Source organism: Schistocerca piceifrons, chromosome 2 (genome assembly GCF_021461385.2).
Source record: "Schistocerca piceifrons isolate TAMUIC-IGC-003096 chromosome 2, iqSchPice1.1, whole genome shotgun sequence".
NCBI lineage: Eukaryota > Metazoa > Arthropoda > Insecta > Orthoptera > Acrididae > Schistocerca > Schistocerca piceifrons.
Window position 1 is genome coordinate 232,088,105 of NC_060139.1, and position 23,390 is coordinate 232,111,494.

The window sequence follows — 23,390 nt, forward strand, 5'->3', positions numbered from 1 at the left end:
CAACTTTATTAGCCATTACATTCTTTTGAATAACGGGAATTCATAAGTGTGATTAGTTTACCTAAAAACCCATGCTAACTGCACAATACCAATAACATAAAACTTCATTATCACCATTCACATGTAAACATATGTCCATATACTAATATTTGGATGGAGTAGAGGTTAAAGACAGATGAATAATTATAGCATTTTTACAGCTAATGTTGGAAACATAGTATTAACTTTTGCACTCATTTAGTTGCAGAGTAATTAGCATTCTCATCTAAAACATTGTTACTGAAGTAGAGTCCCATATTTTGGGAAATTAGACAGCACAGTTCAATAGTAACTGTTGTACCTAAAATTTCACAACTAGAAGAATCTCTCTACACTATTAAGTTAATCAGGATCATATATGTTTAATTGTAACTTGTAAAAGACAGTGGACAACAATAGCTGAGAATCATGTTAATTATAGTGAACATACTGCAGACAAACTGCTACAAATTACAATTCATACAATGTGCCTAGTTTTATCTAAATTTCACATCCTGGAGATCTTTCTATAAATTGAGACTGTTTTCAATGATTGACTTGCAATTAACCTCAAGAACTGTGTTAATCTTCAATGACACACTCTGTGAACTGTGACAATAGTAAAGAACTATGAACCATGTTATTTCCGAATTATGCTTGCTGTGCAGCTGTGTTTGTTTTGATATGATTATATAATTGGAAGCACAGTGTAATTAAAAAACATGTTGATGATTCACATGCTACGTGAGAACTTTTTGGTCACTTCAGTGTTCGGCTACTGCACTCGAACAATCTCGATGTAGGATACCAACAGAGTGTGTGTACTATGTGACTAGCTGTTTATCTGTGCCTTAATTATAATAGATGAGACATAATCTGGCCATAAACAGTAGGTCATCTGACACTAGAGTGTAATTAAAGTTTTTAAGGTGTAAAATTTGTTTGGAACAATTACTGAAAATAGCCTACTTCAGACAACCACTTTTCAGCCAGATTTGACTGAGGTGCAACTGCTGATGACAAACTACCACAGGAAAATATAACTATGCTACAACATGTGTACACTATGTATATTCCAGACAAAGTAATAAAGCACAGTGCAATACATATATAAATTGCCAACTTGCTGACATCATTAATGTATCATTTAGCACAGGAGTCTTCCCAGAAAAGCTAAAATATTTAATTGTCAAGCCAATTTACAAGAAGGGTGACCAGTCTGAGTTATCAATTACCATCCTATATCACTGTTATCTGGATTTTTAAACATAACTGAGAGAGTAATGCATGAAAGACTGTCTCATTCACATACTAAAAATCAAATATTAGTTAATGGAAAAACTGTTTTAGGAAAAATAGGTCAGCTGTCACAGCACGGTCTATAACGTTTGAAATCAGATCATAAATTTCATAGCCAGAAGTGAATTAAATTGTGGACAGTTTTTGGATCTAGGCATTTGATGTCATTGGTCACAATTTATTGCTCAAGAAACTACACAGAATAGCCAAAGAAACTGGTACACCTGCCTAATATCATGTAAGGTCCCCACGAGCATACAGAAGTGCCGCAATACAATGGGGAATGGACTCAACTAATGGCTGAGTACTGCTGGAGGAAACTGACACCATGACTCCTGCAGGGCTGTCCATAAATCCGTAAGATGGGGTGGAGATTTCTTCAGCACATTGCAAGGCATCCCAGAGCTCAATAATGTTCATATTTGGGGAGTTTGATGGCCAGTGGAAATGTTTAAACTCAGAACAGTGTTCCTGGAGCCACTCTGTAGAAATTCTGGATGTGCAGGGGTGTTGCATTGTCCTGCTGGAATTGCCAAAGTCTATCGGTATGCTCAATGGACATGAATGGACGCAGGTGATCAGACAGGCTGCTTACATACGTGTCACCTGTCAGAGGCATATCTATATGTATCAGGGGCCCCATACCACTTAACTGCACACGCCCCACGCTATTACACAGCCTCCACAAGCTTGAACAGTCCCCTGCTGACATGCAGGGTCCATGGATTCATGATGTGGTCTTCATACCTGTACAAGTCCATCCGTTCAATACAATTTGAAATGAGACTTGTCTGACCAGGCAACATGTTTCCAGTCATCAACAGCCCAGTGTCAGTGTTGAAGGGCCCAGGCGAGGCAAAATGCTTTGTGTCATGCAGTCATCAAGGGTACACAAGTGGGCCTTTGGCTATGAAAGACCATATCAATTATGTTTCATTGAATGGTTTGCATACTGACAATTGTTGATGGCCCAGCACTGGAACCTGCAGCAATTTGTGGAAGGGTAGCACTTCTGTCACATTGAATGAATCTCTTTAGTCATCATTGGTCCCGTTCTTGCATGATCTTTTTCCAGTTGCAGCAATGTCGGAGATCTCATATTTTACCAGATTCCTGATATTCATAGTACACTCGTGAAATGGTCATACAGGAAAATTCCCACTTCATTGCTACCTCGAAGATGCTGTGCCCCATTACTTGTGTGCCAACTATAACACCATGTTCAAACTCACTTAAATCTTGATGAGCTGCCATTGTAACAGCAGTAACTGATCTACCAACTGCACCAGACACTTGTTGTCTTATATAGGCATTGCTGACCGCAGCACCATATTCTGCCTGTTCACATATCTCTGTATTTGAATACCCATGCCCATACCAGTTTCATTTGCATTTCAATGTGTATTGTCATGAGATTCTTGGAATAGCATACGACTGGTTCAAATTCTGTCTTTCTATCAAGTACCAAATTGTAGAGATGCAACATACAGGAAAAGTTTACTCAACAACATACCAAAGAGAAACATCAGCATACCAATGAGACAGGTATGGAGTGCCACTGGGCCCCATACTGGGACCATTGCTGTTCCTAATATTCATAAAGGACTGCCAATCCATATATCAGCAGCACATACAGTACGTTTGCTCATGACAACAGTCTGTTTGTTAAAGCTATGAATGAAGCTGACCTACACGAGAGAGTCACAGTAGCTGAAGAAGAAGCAAGTATGTGGTTTATGGATAACAAATTAACTGTGAATAACAAAAAACAATTTGGATGAACTTCAGACATGTAACAAATAAACCAGAAACAAATCCAACAGTAGATCTTGGACAACACAGCTAGAGCAAATCCCCATACTACAGTTTTAAGCTAGTATTCTTATATTCTTAGAATGCTAAAAAATTCCTGTAGTACTGATGCAGTGTTATGTCCATACTTTGCACTCATACATAGCACATTAAGATATGGCATCATATTTTGGGGAAATACCAATCTAGCGGAACACACATTTATGCTTCAAAAGACAGCAATAAGAATAATAAAAGGGGTGACACATAAAGAATCATGCAAATTTGTTTCAAGAAACTAAAAATCATGACCCTACCACGTATCTATGGTCTTTCCCTCTCCTTCCCTCTTTCCTGATGAGGCAACCGTGGGTTGCAAAAGCTTGAATTTTGTGTGTGTGTTTGTGTTTGTTTGTGTGTCTATCAACATGCCAACGCTTTCGTTTGGTAAGTTACATCATCTTTGTTTTTAGATATATTTTTCCCATGTGGAATGTCTTCCTCTATTATATCCATATTATTTATGAAAGTATATATTTTCTGAAGGCACACCAGGAACATTCAGTGTTAAACAGCCAAGTCCACAACTACAAAAACTGCTCTTTATCAGTCTAACATCCTGTTTAGTCAACTACCAAAGGAAATTAAAAGAATATATAAGTTTCACATATCTGAGATCAAAAATTCTAATTAGGAAGAGTTTTTATGGTATTAAGGAATACTTAGATCATCAGCACTGAAAATGGAGCAGCTTATTTTATTTATCATAATGATGTGAAGTACTCATCTTGAAAATAAATTGTATTCATTTGTTATTCTAATTTAGTATATTATGATTGTTGTTCTGTGTATGATTTCATGTGACAGACATGGATATTTTATTAGCCAACATATAACTGTAAATCTTTCATGTCCTATTATCTATGTAAGGTTTTGTAAGACAAATCCTATATTATTTTACAGTGATGAAATACTACAGTAACACACATATGATGATCTCTGTTACAAAATGATGTAATTACTGACTGTGCCAGTTAGTAAGTTATAACAGCATAATGCCTGTGTTTTACAATCATCATTCAATTACATTGGCCATGAGTAATGAAAAGCTATTTTTAACTATATCATGTATGAATGTTGTCAGTTGAAGAAAGATTTTAATGATCTGTGAACTTGTAATGCCTCCAACACTAATCAAGAATGAATGTTGTCAGTTTAAAAAAGATTTTAATGATCTGTGAAGCTGTAATGACTCCAACACTAATCAAGAATGTTCTGTGATCTGAAGATGGCTAGATTGTGACCCACCCAAATAAACAAGATTTCATGTGTGATGTTGACTTCATGGGTTTTCAATCCATAAAATAAAGTAAAATAAATAAATAAATAAATCTTTTGTGATGAGAAATTCTCTGAAGCCATCTGAGAAGAATTGTGGGTTAAGTGAGTTATGTGCCAAACGCGGGTGCTCTTGGTTAATGCTGGGGCTGAATGAGCATTTACATTTGCAATTCCTGAAAATGCTTAAACAGATAGGTTGCTTGTTGTAGGCTAGTCAACCATTTTGTATCATCCATCTACATTAAAACATTTTAAAAGATTTTTTGTGATTTTTTTGGGGAGTGCCCATATTTGCACCCCATTTTACAAGCTTTTTGTCAGTCTTCTTTTTTTGGATAGAAATAACTGATGTTAAGCATTGTTTTGCCTGGTATCATTCAGTCCCAGTCATTAATGAAGATCAACAATTAAGAATTTTTCCAAAAGAAAATATCTTTCAAGTGAAAAACAAAAGTTGATTTCCTTATTTATACCTTGCCCTCTAGGCTTTCAAGAAACATTTTCATTTTTTTGTCAAGTATAATTAACATTTTATTAAAAAATTTTAAGTTAATTTAAAAATATAATATGCTGATTGTGCTATTCTTTGAATAGTGCAATGTTGTAAATAAATAGGCATAATGTAAGGTTTTTTTGTGTTGCCTGTAAAAGGCAAGGCCTATTTTAGATATTTTCAAGGGTCATTTAATACATAACGCAACACTTTTTTCCCTGAAAACAGGTTGGTTTATTCAGGATTCGAATACACAACATTATTCCCCACTCTTTTGGCTACTAAAGCCTATTTTTCAAAATAATCTCCGTTCAATGTGACAGCCTTACACCACCTTACTCGGAGGGCCTATATGCCTGCATGGTACCACTCTAGTGGTTTATATCGGAGCCAACGTCTTGCTGCACCAATAAACTGCCCATCACCATGTACTGCTTCCTGCAGAGTTTATTGGAACAGATGGAAGTCTTCTGTGAGGTGACAAGGAACCCATTGGGCACACCTTTGAGCACCCCCACTGGTGGTCTCGCCTAAAGACTTGTCCTTTTGTTCGCTGCCAGGTCTCTGCAGACATTCTGCAAGTGCCTACGAATATCTGTGACGCTCTCGTTTTCCGTCAAAATAAACTCAGTGACAGCTCTCTGCTCGGAACACACGTCCATTACAGAGACCATTATGAAGGCTATGTGTAGCGCCGCCATCTGTCATTCCATGATTCCATGATATCCCGCAAAAAATTCCGCATTTTTCAACCTAAATTGCCCGAGAAAAAAATGTGTTGCTTTACTTAATGAACGCCCGGTGTATAATACCTTATTTTAACATAAATATGTCGATTGTGCGACTGTCTGAATTGTGCAATGAACTAAATAAATAGGCATAATGTAAGGTGTTTCTGTATTGCCTTTTACTGCCTATTGCAGATATTTATAATGGCTTTTTGCTTGCCTGCTTTAATCATTTACAATGCCTAAACATCTGGTTCTGATTATAACAATTTTGGCACTTACGCAGTTTACGGGGTACATACGCTGATCACGAGAAAAGTACCTATATTTGAAGGAAACGCGTATTTCTGAAGATATAAAAAATTTTTATTTCAAAAATTGTGTGTTACAGTCATATCTGATGCGCTCGTCACCAAAAAAGTACTTATTTTCATATGGATGCAAAAAGAAGATCAATTAACTGTCTAAAAAAAAAATTATCAAAAATGATGTATTGCATATGTATGCACGGAATTTCAAAAACATTTTTTTTTTTGCAAAAAAGATGGAATTAATAACAAAATTTTCTCTAAAAATCATATTTGTTTATTTTGCACAGGTATACACTAAAGCTTGAATCACAGATTAGATAAAAACAGCTACCTCAAGTTAATTTGCAGCATTAGGACAAATTTTTCGAACATACTCACTGAAATTCAAATGGCTCTGAGCACTATGGGACTTAACATCTGAGGTCATCAGTACCCTAGAACTTAGAATTACTTAAACCTAACTAACCTAAGGACATCACACACATCAAGCCCGAGGCAGGGTTCGAACCTGCGACCGTACGGGCGCGCGGTTCCAGACTGAAGCGCCAAGAACCGCTCGGTCACACCGGCCGGCATACTGAATGAAATTGTGAAATAGATTTCCCCCAAAGCGTTGACGCCAGAGAAATTCCGCCAGGTAGTTACTCAGCATAGCACGGTGAGTTCAGAAACGCATTTTATCTTTTTCTTTAGCTTTTTGCCAGACTGACTCCATGTGATTTGTGGTAGCGTTTGTAAAGGGATCGACAAAATAAAGCGAATGATTAACCGTCAGATGATTGTAGCCCAAGTTACCTATGTGTTGTAAGCTTGCCACAAATGTGAAACTACTGTGGTTCCAGGCAAAACATACAGTTGCAAAATTGGCAGCAAATGGGTAGCATCACGTCGTGGCACAGCAACCTTAAAGCTTTGCTTTGTCTCAACGTCATAACCACCAAAGACCCATTGCTCCCGCACCATATGACTTCGATGGTACTTTCTCCTGACGAAGCAGCTCTCGTCTATTTCAACAGTATGGCCAGGGCCGCCCAAAACTATTGGATCAATCAAGAAATATTCATGGCAGATATCACTACAAAATTGGCACCAATCGACCACAGTGTGCCCACTGCCAATTTTGAGCTCCCTCATTAAAAACTTTTGCTTATTGAGTTCTAAAGCCCACATGTAAGACAGTCGCAAAATTTTAGAAATGTCTAAATGACTGCCAGCAAAAAATGACATTTTCCTGATTGAACATTTCTTTCTACAGCCCCTGCCAACGGAGCAGCGCCTAATTTCGCAATCTTTCCCTGTAGTTTTCTCCAGTTTCATCTCGTTGTATCCAACACAATTCCCATTTTCAGACACATCATATCGTTCTTCAAAAGACCTTGTTGCCTAGCCCATTGTATAGAGCTTTGGGTGTTCTCCGTAACATGGTATAAATCTTCCATTACAAAGTCACTCAAATCTCGAAAATCTCTCGCCATTTTGGCACACACAGTAATATACGATACTTCAAAACAGACAGCCTCAACAGAAAAATATAGGTTGTTGGGCGCACTGATCAAGATACATAACTGTGAGCGACAGGGACATATACCATACGCAACAATACGCAAAGCCAACAGTAGCTATCATGGTTAGGATGTATGAAACTGTAAGCATTACCTATGGGTAAAGAACTCTGTGAAGAAATACATTAAAGTGTCTGCAGCATATTGGCATAGCAACATGAATAAGTTGGTTCAAATTGTTCAAATGTGTGTGGAATCTTATGGGACTTAACTGCTAAGGTCATCAATACCTAAGCCTACACACTACTTAATCTAAATTATCCTAAGGACTAACACACACACCCATGCCAGAGGGAGGATTCGAACCTCCGCCGGGACCAGCAGCACAGTCCATGACTTAAGCGCCTAGATCGCTCGGCTAATCCCGCGCGGCGAATAAGTTGGTGAAAGCAGACAGTTAATTGATTTTTCGTGATGAGCGATGGACCCCCTAAACTGCATAAGTGCCACAATTTCCAGGTACAGCTGGCGTAATTCATTTTAGCACGTCATCATGCATTCCGTGTCGATCAAAGAGTTGATGAACATGCCACGAGAGTAGTACCTTGGTCTCTGGTGTGAGGTAGCCGATGATGCCGACGTCGGGACCGCCTGGCAGGTGGAGGACGACCGACTTGACGAGGGGAGAAGCGGCCAGCGCTGGCTCCTCGCTGGTGTCCAGGTTGGCAGCGACCACGGGGAAGCTGGTGTTCTCCAGGAAGGGCACCAGCCCCACCACGCCGTTGTCGAACTCGTGGTTTCCCAGGGACTGCAACATTCAAACACAATCTTACTCAGGCTGCCCGCTTCCTACATCAATACCAACATTCTGCACATCATTATTTGGTATAATTTGGTAATTTTTTTTTTCTTTTTCTTTGTCAGGCTAAGGTCGATTGCAGACCTCGATCCACATCTAATCAATTGTTTCATTCAGAAGGCTCTGTGTTAATCGTAACACAAATTTTCACGTTATAAAAGTTGTTTCTGATGCGATGTAACAGACAGATTCGGCTACAGCATAAGATAGTTTGAAATTATCGGTGTCTTTTCGTCATGATGATCTCTCCATTGGCAAAAGATTCCATACTAGCTCCCTATTCGGATTTCCAGGAACGGAGCAAATAACTCCCGTTTGCGTCTTGTTTTCTTGCCAAGTGCCAAACAACATCGCAAATTATTTCTCTTGTCAAATAATTCTGTCTTTTTCACTGTTGGAATCATTTGCATTACGTTCCTATTTGTGCATAGTGAACGTTTCTTCTCTGTAAGCCGTAAATACTTTTTTATTTTCAGACGTTTTGACTCTCTTGCAGGAGAACACTAATAGCATAAATACCAGCGCCTTATGCAACCTTTTCAATGTGTCACGAAAACAAAGCAAACAACACGACGAATATTCAGAAGACACGAAAGCAGGAATCAAAATCCGCAGAGTTCGGCATATTCGGAAATTTATAGCTCCTTACTCGGCACAATTTATAAAGCACTGACGTCGTAACCGCACACGCGGACTTTTTTAAGCGGACTGCCTATGAGCTCATAGGCAGCACACCGCTCGCTCCTGGTACACGCGGCGCTCGGGGACCACAGCACAGCTACGACACCTGTGGATGTGCTTATAACACTCCGAAACCGGTCGCGTGGAAATAAAGAAATTTACAACTGAAGCGATATTTTCAATCTCTGCTATAATGTTCAGTTGCAGATGTTCTTCCAACAGGACTGTTTGTTTTAAAATATGGTTTAAAAAACACTTAAGAAAGAAGCACTTCTCTGTCAATAAAACTGGAAGGGATTGGGAGCCTATGATGAAGGGAATAAGGTTTGGCACTTTGGCGAGAAAGAGGTAAGGACGGAGGACTGGTGCATGGTATTGATGGGGTTTGAGGGGCTGTTAGGAAACAAGAATAGGGGAGGGGGGATGAAGGTATTAGTGAGGCCAAAATTTGAACGGGAAAAGGGAGGTTAGGGAAATATGGAGAGGGGAAGGAGAAAAGGGGTTAGGGAAATATGGGGGGCAGACGGAGAGGGATCCCTGATGAGATGGAATGTATGGGGTGGCTTTAAAGTTGGTAGAATGAGTAAATTTTGGGCCAGAGTTCATGATGTGGAAGGGAGAGACGGTTGAAATTTCTTGGGGAAAGTATGTGGAAGGTGTCAAGGTGTAGGGGCAGTTGGATGTGGTGGTAGAGGTGCAGCAGCATACGGGGATTGGAAAGTGGAGGGGAAACTATATGATTATTCGAACTAAGTTTGCAGAAAGTAAGGCAGAGTGCACGGCGTTCTGGTGCCTGGAGCGGCATATAGAAATTAGGAGGGGGTGGGGGGGAGATCCATGCAACAGTCACATAGCAAAGAACAGGTCAGATCAAGGTTTTGTAGGTGTGGAGGACAGTGGAGGGGTGCAACCCCAAGTTTGGCTGGTTAATAGTTTTAGTAGTTTTAATCTATCGTGGTCTTTCTTTTGGATGATTAGTAGGTGAGGTTTCCACATTAGTTGCCGGTCGATAGCTAGTCCAAGATATTTTAGTGTATTAGTTAGCTGGCTAGGACCGCTAAAGATCATAAGGTAGAAGCCACAGAGATGAAAGGTACAGGTGGTGCATCCGATAATTAGTCCCTGGGTTTTGGAAGGGTTGATCTCGAGGAGCCATTGGTGGATTTGGAGGGAACGTTTGGATTTCTGTAGTGTGGGACAGGGAGCAAGGAGGGCAGTATCATTAGCGAACTGAGGGAGGTGGACTGGTGTGGGTAGTTTGGATAAATGGGCAGTGTAGAGGAGGTAAAGAAGAACAGAGTTCTCCTTGGAGCACCTACACATGGATATGTGCATCTTGATGCTATACATAATTTCAGGACTGGCCAGCAAAGATGTGGTGTCTCTGCAACATCCTGTGTTGTCGCTGGGCGCATTAGAGGCGGCAAAAAATAGTTTAACTGATAGAAATAATCGATTACAGAAAAGTAGCAGTTACTGAATTAATCGCTCATTTGTCACTAGCAGTTGTTTTAATAACTTCCAATAGTGGCACAATCCTCCCATTGGGTTGGCAGGACCAGTATCAATCTCTGTTTGTACTAGAACAACTGTACTCAACGAGGTCGGCGTTGGGGATACGTAAGTCCATCGCATCTCGCGGCTGTTGGTCTGAAATCCACTAAGCTACTTCTTTCAGATGATGTCCCTTTGACCGCATTGGAAGTGCTTGTCGTGGATTCACTGGATCTTTGTGCTGAGGTATAGCTGCAGTGGTGAATTGTAAAAGGAATTCTCTGATACTGGTTGGTCAGCAAAGAGCATACACGATTTAAAAGGGGTTGTCATATAATTCCATTTATCCAGTGGCGCCGTCACATACACTGCACTATACACAGTTACATCCAGTCTGCTAGTAGGCAGAATACCAAGAGATCACTTTACATCCACAATCTTACACTCATGGAGCGCGAATTTACAATGTAAACAGTAAGCATAATCACTGAGAAACCACTTTCTACATGTTGATTTTGGAGACCACCGACAATGATTCTATCTTTAATTAGAAATGGTATGATTAACGTAATGAGTGGGACATACGACCGACACACGACTGCTCCTGAGGGCCTCCTTCACCTCACTGCCCGTCCAGCCCCTATGACACAGAGTAGGGAACTGCTTCCGTGTTTTGTGGGCAATAAGCGCCGTGGAAATTTTGTCTGGCTATATATACAGGGTGTTACAAAAAGGTACGGCCAAACTTTCAGGAAACATTCCTCACACACAAAGAAAGAAAATATGTTATGTGGACATGTGTCCGGAAACGCTTACTTTCCATGTTAGAGCTCATTTTATTACTTCTCTTCAAACCACATTAATCATGGAATGGAAACACACAGCAACAGAACGTACCAGCGTGACTTCAAACACTTTGTTACAGGAAATGTTCAAAATGTCCTCCGTTAGCGAGGATACGTGCATCCACCCTCCGTCGCATGGAATTCCTGATGTGCTGATGCAGCCCTGGAGAATGGCGTATTGTATCACAGCCGTCCACAATACGAGCACGAAGAGTCTCTACATTTGGTACCGGGGTTGCGTAGACAAGAGCTTTCAAATGCCCCCATAAATGAAAGTCAAGAGGGTTGAGGTCAGGAGAGCGTGGAGGCCATGGAATTGGTCCGCCTCTACCAATCTGTTGTTGAGAAGCGTACGAACACTTCGACTGAAATGTGCAGGAGCTCCATCGTGCATGAACCACATGTTGTGTCGTACTGGTAAAGGCACATGTTCTAGCAGCACAGGTAGAGTATCCCGTATGAAATCATGATAACGTGCTCCATTGAGCGTAGGTGGAAGAACATAATAGCGAAACTAAAATGAGCTCTATCATGGAAATTAAGCGTTTCCGGACACATGTCCACATAACATCTTTTCTTTATTTGTGTGTGAGGAATGTTTCCTGAAAGTTTGACCGTACCTTTTTGTAACACCCTGTATATTGCAGCAAAACTTCATCAATGACATTCTTTTACAAGGGTGATGCAATGCCATTTCACCAAGGCGCCACACTGGAAGTGCTATGTCATCTACGCTATCTGCCCTCCCTCCCTCTCTCTCTCTCTCTCTCTCTCACACACACACACACACACACACACACACACACATACACACACACTGGCCTGGCAACGTATTGCACAACATTATGAAATAGTAGGTACCACTTACTGACATAACAGTTACAGCATGTGGCGCCATGTGTTTACTGCAATGTGTACTACGCTGTTATGTCATCTGAGATATGACCACGGCTAAATGAACAGAGCAGTGGAGTGGATCCTCCTCCAAGCTATTCTATAGCTCATGGAAATATCTGTGAGACTGCACACCACCTATTTATAGAATTGCTGTCTGACTGTTCAGACTGACCATAAGGAGTTCGCGCATTTATGGAAATAATCGCCAGTAGATGAGTGTAACTGTTTATCTGTGGCAGTTATATTATTCAGGCACGGTTATTGTTCTCTAGGAGTTGGTTGAACTGTGTCCTGTTCCAGTAGGTTGTAGCAGATGATGATATTTTTTAGAGAGGACATATATCCCAGTGAGACAAGTATTTTCAAACTTCTACGGAAACAACTCCCGGCTGTCAGGGGGTTTGGCAGAGTTTACAAACTATTAGTTTGTTATTGCCCTTAACGTGATCCACATACCGGCATACATGCAGCTGCCATTAGCCTATACGCATTCGCTAATAGCATGGAACCACGCCCCAGGATCAACATACTCAGCTACCAAATCAAATTAAAGAAAGTTAAATATCTCAACGTACGTGTCACAGATTTAACTATAGGACCAAATAAAACAAAAATGAAAGACGATAATTAACAAAAATGTTTTAAAATGGACTGTGACGTCACGCAACTTGGTTGGCGCACGATGAGGCACAACTAGTTGGCTACCTTAAAAGACCAGTCTTTAATTGGAGATCAAGCGACGAAAGTGAAGCCATCCCCATAAGAAATACATCGTAGATAAATTAATCCAAGTTACCATGTATACAAGCTGAGAGCAATCTACCAGCTTGCGTTTCGCTAGCGCTCAGATTTAATGGTACCTTCGTCTGGGAAATTCGGCAGTAAAAATAACTGGCATCAATAAGTAACTGAAGAAGTATCTGGTATAAAAAAAACACAACCGTGACAACTAATACTCCGAAATAACCATTTGGCCCATTTCTACGATGCACCGTAAACGGGCTTGTCACAATGGGTATACCGGTTCTTCGCAGTTCACCAACGCCAAGCACAGTTGGACATGGCTAGTGCTTGGATGGGTGAGAGTCCGAGTACGCCACGCGATGTTGACAGTTTTCCCGTTGCTATCACGCCAGAGGGGACAGGAGTGGTGGTATCGTCAAGTCCCTGATCACCAGTGTTGACGCCAATGTCCTAGATTGAATTCCAAATCCCTCCACAGTATCTGATGAAACAAGGGCACGCGGCACTGCTAACGGTGATCTATCCGCCGGAGGGGATGTTAAGCTCAGTGGCCACCTTAGTGCTGTTTCAGAAAAACAGCCATCGAATTTCAGCCTCTCCCTTCTCTCAACATCATCATCCAAATCATAAGTGACGCCACGCTACACACATATCCACTGCAGTCATCTACACTCAACCGTCACACTTAAGACAACACATAACGCTTATACTTAACAAAGGAAAGGTGAGGGATGCAGAGGATAGAAAACACCTTTTCAATTCAGGCGGCTGAACCTACCCTTTGGGGTCTTCCAGCCATTTCTGCCATACAACTTAATTTTACTGGGTGCTCCAATGTCGAGACACCTACTTTGCTGCCGTGCTGATAGTCTGCGGTCATTCAGGGGCTGTCGCATTGTCCTTGTAGATTCCACATCCTGACTCTAGTCACATTACGTGGCTGTATGATCCTCCATGGCCAAGTGGACAATGCTTGTCTTCTTGAGCGCTAATGGCTTGGAGCCGTTGAAATCCTGCATAGCGTCGAGTATGACCTCTCTGGAAACATCAATTCCATATTCGTAAGGCATAAGTGGGTTCCCGATCAACAGGAGCAGCAACACAGCGAAACGATGGACCGCTGTCCAGGTAGACCACGATGTTGTCACTTCGGATTCTGACATGTGCTGGTAGGCGTTTCCGATTCGTACAGGAAGCATAACACGATCTTCTCACAAACAAACGAAACTGAAAGGTGGTTTCTGAACGACAAATCCGCTGCATAATCTTCCGCTGTATACAAAATGTAGATGGCCTTACTGCTTCGTTCTTTGTGCAGTTGTGTTGAAATGCCAGTCACTTGTACAGCCAAGCATGACAATGATGCAATGTTTTTGGATAGCATTATATTAAAAAAAAAGACATAAGTAAATCAGAGGATTGTTTGATATGTCTGGTGAAAAAGCAAGAAGAAATGTTTTATAAAAATTTCATCTTACTTCTCGAAATAGTCTTCTTTGAGGGCTATAAACTGATAAGTCAAAACATAATGACCACTGCCCACCGCGACGCTGGATGCCGCCTAGTGGCTTTGCGGGCACGTGACGCGGTAACAAAAGTATGTAAGCGGAGCAGACACCGAAAGGGGGTCACCCCAGCGAAGATATGGGCTGCAAATGGGAAAATTCACTGAGATGAGCGGCTTTGAAAAGAGCAGGATATTATTACGCAGAGCCTGTGAACGAGTATCTCGAAACCAGCGAATCTGCTCTAATGTTCACGTGCTACTGTCGTGAGCATCTGTGGAAACAGGTAGAAGGGCAGTGAAACTAGCACTAGGTGCTAAATGGTTGGACGTCCACGACTCTTGACAAAACGTGAGATTCGGGGGCTTTTCTGCTCTGTAAAGTAGGACAGGCCTCAGTTACGATTGTAGTGGCTACGACACCATCGGAATTCGACCGTCGATCAGTGGGAACGAGTCGGCTCTTCGGTGTCTCCACAAGCACAGTCATCGAGGTCAGCGTCGTCTCTAAACGTACAGCGCGCAACGGACGCAGGGTGGTGTGTGCAGTGTTATGCTATGACAGACGTTCTCCTGCCCTTGCATAGGAACTGTGGTAATAATCGAAGACATGCAGACAGCTGCGATCCATCTGCATCCCTTCATGCTTGATGCCTTCCTCGACGGCGACTCATCTTTCAGCGGTATAACTGCCGTGTCTCGGAGCCAGAACCGTGCCACAGTGGTTTGAGGAGCATTTTAGTGAACCCACGGTGATGCCTCGGCCATCAGATTCGCCTGATGTAAATCCTTTGGAATCCATCTGGGTCGCTATCGGGCGCCATCACCGCTTACGAAAATCAGCGGTCCGTTATTTACGCGAATTACATGACCTGCGCGTAGACGTCTAATGCCACATACCTCCACAAACATACCAACAAACTGTCGCATCCCTGATACGCAGGATCAGTGACGTAGTTCGTTCCAAAGACGGACAAGCAAACTATTAAGCAGGTGGTCGTAATGTTGTGGCTCACCAGTGTACATTTGGTCCAGCGATTCTCCCGCTAGTTTACACCATCAGAAAAACTGGTTTTGTCGAACTCTTCAAAACACTCATTGACTGCAGCTATTACCTCCTCATTCGATGAAACTTTCAAGTCAGGGAACAGGAAGAAGTCACTTGGGGGCTAAGTCTGGGGAATAAGGTGGATGAGAAACCAATTCAAAGCCCAGTTCATGCACTTTCGCCATTGCTATCGCTGATGTGTGGGGATGGTGCGTTGTCCTGGTGAAAGAGCACTTTTTTGTGTACCTACTTTGGTCTTTTTTCCAGATAACGCAAATTTAAGACGATTCAACAATGAAGCATACAGGAGTTAGTTATGGTTCTGACTTTTTCCAAGTAGTCTATGAGGATTATTCGTTGGAAATTCCAAAAAACAGTGCCCATCACCTTACCAGCTGACAAAATCTTTGCTTTTTCCAGTGCACTTTCACCAGCCTTTGCCCATTGTTTTGGTTGGCATTTTGAGTCTAGTGTATAATGATGGATCTAGGTTCCATGAACAGTCACATATCGGCGCAAAAGCTAGGCGGATTGCAATTAACCATCACTAGACATTGTGTTGAAAAGTTGTGTTGGATGAGCTTTTGGCTGACTGTGAGAAATCGCGGAACCCACCTCGAACAACAGCTTCTTCATCGTCAAGCTCGCTCAGTTGAGGTGCCTACAGTCTCAGCAGTCACACGAATTTTTGTGGTGACCTCAATTGGATGGCCGGAGCGCGCTTCGTATTCCGTGCCTGTCCAACCACGTTTAAGTTCATTAATTCAAAAGTAAATGGTCTTCAATGACGGTCTGCGTGACCATCATCCAATTGTGTTTTGATCAGTGCGGCAGTCCAACCGCTCTTCAATCGCAGTCGATACACTGACCAGTTCAGACGCCTGTCAACAATGAACTGGTTGCTGTACATTATTGAAATTCTTTGTACGATCCTTAGAATAATGAAGCCTCTAACCATGAAGGCACTACAAAAATTTTCCATTCCTTCATGGAAATTCACCAGACTTATCAAACCACCCACGCATAGCAGTCGTGTTCGACATGCGGCCTCGGACGCTGGTGAGTTATAAATGTGTGTGGAGAGGTGTAAACCAGACCCGCCCTGTTAGCCATCAGATAGGCGTAGTACGTCAGCGTCTGTGAGTTACTCCGCTATACAGCGCTCAGTGACGGCGAACAGGGCTATTACGTCATGGTCTACAGCAGGGTGTGGTTGTTTGGTGGCCACACCCTTTACTGTGCGAGAGAGCTTTCGGACGGACGCGTGTTTCCATTAACCCGAAAAACAAAGAGGGCGTTAGCGCCAAGTCTCAACTAGACCCCCCAGATTTGTCTACAATGCCCCTTTTGTTGAACGTTTTCTCTTGTACTATAACGTTTACCGTCTGGACTTTTACCGTCTAGGACTTACGTAACATGTTGGCTGAAGCATGTAATGAATTCATATTGGGACAATAGTTATAATTTTAAAAAGTAACACGTTCCGTAATGAACAACTCCTCTCGTGTAGCATCTCATACTGAAAACTGTTGAACATACATGTGTGACGCTTTCTCGCTGACTAAATTAAAGTCCGCGACGAATGGCGTCTTTATTCTCTGAATCTTCTCTGTACCTTTTGTTAGTCCAACTTCACACGTATTCCAGAGCAAAGAGCAATACTCAACAATTAAACAGCTACAGATTTGTAATAAGAAGTGTTTTCAACTCTAGAGATACAAAAATATATTTGTTGAGCAAATTACGTCACTGGCAATGCTCACTAGTAGGATTAAACAAAAACTCACTGGGTTGCTAAAATTGGCGTCGAAACAGGGTTGAGCGAAAGTACCAGTATCAGTGTGTTTTCTCCGATTCAATGCCAAGCACCGAAATAATCCTTGCAAGTAGTGAGAAAAGAGCAAGTCAGCGCTAATATCAGGGGACAGGCAGCAATTTTCGAACCCTTAACTCACGAGGAGACTTTTCTGTAATGTATACTACTAGGTGGGGTCTGTGGCATCGTTACGTTTAAATCAAGATTTAAGGCGCAAATCATTTGAAATTTTTACTTACGTTATATAATATTTATTTCTACTATGAGTTAAGTGTTGTTTAGGTGCCCGTTCTTTATTTTATTGTACTACAGAATGCCTCCACAAAATCACATACTTCCGCGTCATTTTTTAAGTAGTGCAAATAAATGGATTGGTTGAAAACTGAATTCCACATTCTCAAAAATTACACTATCTCTATAGTAAGTAAATTTATACACACAACTACATTCCACGGTTTAAATTTGCACGTAAAACTCCAACCCCATTTGTACGAAAAGAAACTCAGCAAAACTGACATTCAGTTCTGGTATACATTTTTCTCATCGCCACTCATAACACATTTGATTTTAACTAACACTGTAAGTATTTTATTACCGAAACAGATTCGCATCACAATTTCACTGAAGTTCTTCCTCTTAAAGATGCTCTTGTTCGATAGCAGAACTGTGATCACTGGCTATTGTAAAATCGCCGTCTTTTTGGCCTGTTTCTTGTTGTATATCACTGACTACTTCCTCCGTCCATTAACTATTTTATCAAACTCGGGAAAGTTAAAACTGACACGTTCCTACTAACATATTTGATACCAAACGGTACCGTTTTGAAGAAAACCGGTACGTAGTTCACGAGGCGCGGACAAGAAGCCCTAACACCACGTGTCAGAAACAAACGAAGAAGGCGATAACGCAACCAACAACGAAACATGGTAGGTGTGGCATTTTTAGGAGGGCAGGAGGTTATAGAAGCATTACGCCACAGCTGGTTTTCGACAGCTATTTAGATAATTTACGCCCGGTCTGAAACAACATACCTTGTGAGTTAAGGGAACTGATTGCCTCCATTAGCTGATGCTATGTCTACTTCTACCGACATATAAGAATAACCTTTAAAATTTTAACCAAAATATGGCTTTATTGAGATGTGACCATTAATATTATCTCAAAATTTGTCATTTGTATTGTTAAAACAATGGCAGCTCAGATAGTAATAGAGTAGTTTGTTCACAGCGAACGTTTAAAGGAACAGTTTTGTAAAAAAATGTACAGTTCACGCGAAAGCTTTCATTGGATGCTTTCTTTTTTCCGATTTTGGTAAAGGTCTGGCTCAGCAATAATGCCTCTAATGGATTTGTTCACCTTTTCATGATTGATCTCATTTATTAAGGAACTTACTGTTTACAATCTGACTTCCAGAATTTCCTCGTGGTCCTGCGATGAATGTCGTGAACGTCGGACAAAATCGGTGGTTGTTCCGAAAAACCTCGATGCCGTGCACAATAGGAGAATGTGCATCTTTCTTACCCTGTACCGTAAGTACGTCGAAGACTGTACTGCATTCCATTTTAGATAAACAATTTGCTGTGGAAAGGTCTGTTGCCGATGGATTCCCCACCGACTAGGCCGCAGCTCAGTAACAGAATCTTGTCAATTGCCGCAAGGAAATGTTCACAGAATTCGACTGAGGAGATGCGGAACCTAGTTACAACATTGTAAAAGGAGACGAAGATTGGGTACATTCATACGCGTTTCAAACTAGGCAGCAGTTAAGGGTTTGGGTGAACCGACACCAGCAAAAGTCGTTCGCTCGCGAATCATTTTCACGAAAATGTCGCTTGTTTCTTTCGTTATACTGGACGTGCTTGAGCACGGCTCGAACGGCTCGAGAAGTTTATGTCACAGCCCGAGGAATTTCGGTTTCTACTCGATCTTTCGATCGCCCTGCGGTATGGCGATGTGTTTTAGCGTTATTAGCATACACAGATTTTAATAACAATAAAAATAAATGTGAAACACGGACTGAAATATCTTCTAGAGTGCAGATCATTTGAAACAAAACAACAACTAATAAATAAATGAAAGATCACAGTCACGATTCAGTCCAATTCTCGAGCTTTCGCTCGTCCCGCGACTTATGGTGACGTGTGTGGTTATCCGTGCGATGAGTCTTACCGCCGTAATGTACTTGTAATGTATTTTCGCTATCGCAATTCGAGTTAGTTTGTCATGTAGTTCTTGTTCAGTTTTCTTCCTTATTGCATCTGATTGTTTCCATCTTGTTTTCACTGTGATTAAAAGCTTATAACTTTTTACTCCTTAATCTAATATGTGAACAAGGCTGGAAATTCTCATTTGCTACCCATTTTGTAAATATTTGCAGTTTCTAATAAAGAAATGAAACACTGTACCGGGTTCAGACTCATGCAATGTGTCTGAACGATAAGACTTGTTGTCGTTGTTGGGTTTACTTAAAAATCGACATCTGTACTTTTTTTGTCATTAGTCTTCTGACTGGTTTGATGCGGCCCGCCACGAATTCCTCTCCTATGCTAACCTCTTCATCTCAGAGTAGCACTTGCAAACTACGTCCTCAATTATTTTCTGGATGTATTCCAATCTCCGTCTTCCTCTACAGTTTTTGCCCTCTACAGCTTCCTCTAGTGCCATGGAAGTCATTCCCCCATGTCTTAACAGATGTCCTATCATCCTGTCCCTTCTCCTTATCAGTGTTTTCCACGTACTCCTTTCCTCTCCGATTCTGGGCAGATCCTCCTCATTCCTTACCTTACCAGTCCACCAAATTTTCAACATTAGTCTGTAGCACCACATCTCAAATGCTTCGATTCTCTTCTGTTCCGGTTATCCCACAGTCCATGTACTCCAGACGTACATTCTCAGAAATTTCTTCCTCAAATTAAGGCCGATATTTTATATTAGTAGACTTCTCTTGGCCAGGAATGCCCTTTTTGCCAGTGCTAGTCTGCTTTTGATGTCCTCCTTGCTCCGTCCGCCATTGGTTATTTTAATGCCTAGGTAGCAGAATTCCTTAACTTCATCAACTTCGTGACCATGTCATTAGACTGTTCATTCCTTTCAGCAGATCATGTAATTCTTCTTCACTTTCACTCAGGATAGCAATGTCATCAGCGAATCGTATCATTGATATCCTTTCACCCTGAATTTTCATTCCACTCCTGAACCTTTCTTTTATTTCTAATATTGCTTCCCCGATGTACAGATTGAGCAGTAGGGGCAAAAGGCTACATCCTTGTCTTACACATTTTTTAATACGAGCACTTCGTTCTTGGTCGTCCACTCTTATTATTCCCTCTTGTCTGTTGTACATATTGTTTATGACCCGTCTCTCCCTACAGCTTACCCCTACTTTTTTCAGAATTTCGAACATCTGGCACCATTTTACGTTGTCGAACGCTTTTTCCAGGTCGACAAATCATATGAACGTGTCTTGATTTTTCTTTAGTCTTGCTTCCATTATTAGCCGTAACGTCAGAATTGCCTCACTCGTGCCTTTACTTTTCCTAAAGCCAAACTGATCGTCACCTAGCGCATTCTAAATTTTCTTTTCCATTCTTCTGCATATTATTCTTGTAAGCAACTTGGATGCATGAGTTGTTAAGCTGATTGTGCGATAATTCTCGCACTTATCAGCTCTTGCGGTCTTCGGAATTGTGTGAATGATGGTTTTTCGAAAGTCAGATGGTATGTCGCCAGACTCATACATTCTACACACCAACATGAATAGTCGCTTTTTTGCTACTTTCCCCAATGATTTAAGAAATTCTAATGGAATGTTGTCTGTCCCTTCTGCCTTATTTGATCGTAAGTTCTCCAAAGCTCTTTTAAATTCTGATTCTAATATCTCTTCTAAATTGACTTCTGTTTCTTCTTCTATCACATCAGACAAATCTTCTCCCTCATAGACGCTTTCAATGTATTCTTTCCACCTATTCGCTCTCTCCTCTGCATTTAACAGTGGAATTCCCGTTGCTCTTTTAATGTTATCACCCTTGCTTTTAATGTCACCGAAGGTTGTTTTGACTTTCCTGTATGCTGAATCTATCCTTCCGACAATCATGTCTTTTTCGATACCTTCACATTTTTCCAGCAGCCATTTCTTCTTAGCTTCCCTGCGCTTCCTATTTATTTCATTCCTCAACGACTTGCATTTCTGTTTTCCTGAGTTTACCGGAACATTTTTGTACTTCCTCCTTTCATCGATCAATTGAAGTATTTCTTCTGCTACCCATAGTTTCTTCGCAGTTACCCTCTTTGTGGTGGTGGTGGTGGTTAGTGTTTAACGTCCCGTCGACAACGAGGTCATTAGAGACGGAGCGCAAGCTCGGGTTAGGGAAGGATTGGGAAGGAAATCGGCCGTGCCCTTTCAAAGGAACCATCCCGGCATTTGCCTGAAACGATTTAGGTAAATCACGGAAAACCTAAATCAGGATGGCCGGAGACGGGATTGAACCGTCGTCCTCCCGAATGCGAGTCCAGTGTGCTAACCACTGCGCCACCTCGCTCGGGCCCTCTTTGTACCTATGTTTTATTTCCCAACATGTGTTGGCCCGTTTTAGAGATGTGCATTCCTCTTCAACTGTACTGCCTACTAAGCTATTCCTTATTGCTGTATCTCGTCATTACTTAGTACTTCTGTATCCCACTTCTTTGTGTATTGGTTCTTCCTGACTAATCTCCTAAACTTCAGCCTACTCTTCATCTCTACTGTACTGTGATCTGAGTCTATATCTGCTCCTGGGTACGCCTTACAATCCAGTGTCTGATTTCGGAATCTCTGTCTGACCATGATGTAATCTAACTGAAATATTCCCGTTTCACCCGGCCTTTTCCAAGTATACCTCCTACTCTTGTAATTCTTGAACAGAGTGTTCGCTATTACTAGCTGAAACCTGTTAAGAACTCAATTAGTCTTTCTCCTCTCTCACTTCTTGTCCCCAGCCCATATTCTCCTGTAACCTTTTCTTCTACTCTTTCCCCTACAACTGCATTCCAGTCCCCCATGACTATTAGATTTTCATCCCCCTTTACATACTATATTACCCTTTCAATATCCCCATACATGTTCTCTATCTCTTCATCTTCAGCTTGCGACGTCGGCATGTATAACTGAACAATCGTTGTCGGTGTTGGTTTGCTGTCGATTCTGATAAGAAGAACCCTGTCACTGAACTGTTCACAGTACATACTCTCTGCCCTGCCTTCCTATTTATAACGGATCCTACTCCCGTTATACCATTTTCTGCTGCTGTTGGTATTATTCTATGCTCATCTGACCAGAAATCCTTGTCTTCTTTCCACTTCACTTCACTGGCCCCAACTATATCTAGATTGAGCCTTTGCATTTCTCTTTTCAGAGTTTCTAGTTTCCCCACCACGTTCAAGCTTCTGACATTCCACTCCCCGACTCGTAGAACGTTATCCTTTCGTTGATTATTCAATCTTTTTCTCATGGTAACCTCCCTCTTGGCAGTCCCCTCCCAGAGAACCGAATGGGCGACTATTTCGGAATCTTTTGCCATTGGAGAGATCATCATGACACTTCTTCAATTACAGGCCACATGTCCTGTGGATAGACGTTACGTATCTTTAATGCTGTGGTTTCCATTGCCTTCTGCATCCTCATGCCATTGTTCATTGCTGATTCTTCCGCCTTTAGGGGCAGTTTCCCACTCCTAGGACAAGGGAGTGCCATGAACCTCTGTCCGATCCTCCGCCCTCTTTGAAAAGGCCATTGGCAGAATGAGAGTGAAATCTTATGCTGGAAGTCTTCGACCGCCAATGCTGATTATTAATCAAAATTTAAGCACCGTCGGGATTCGAACGCGGGACCGAATACGTTTTGATTACGAATTGAAGACGCTACCCCTTTTCTTTTTTTGCATTTTGTTGGTTGTTGATCGTTGTGTTTGGTCGTTGCGGACGTCACATGATATCCAGTCAAGTTCGTTTGTTCATCCTTCCACTCAGTTTTTTTATTACAGAG

At 41.6% G+C, this 23,390-nt stretch overlaps 1 protein-coding gene across 1 annotated transcript in view; it reads right to left on the minus strand.

Annotated features, from left to right (window-relative positions):
• Positions 1–23,390, minus strand: part of LOC124775079 (protein 5NUC-like) — a 213,231-nt gene that overhangs the window by 39,787 nt on the left and 150,054 nt on the right. Inside the window, exon 2 of the mRNA XM_047249885.1 lies at positions 8,088–8,291. Within this exon, the coding sequence (XP_047105841.1) occupies positions 8,088–8,291 (204 nt within the window). The remainder of the gene's footprint in view (positions 1–8,087; positions 8,292–23,390) is intronic.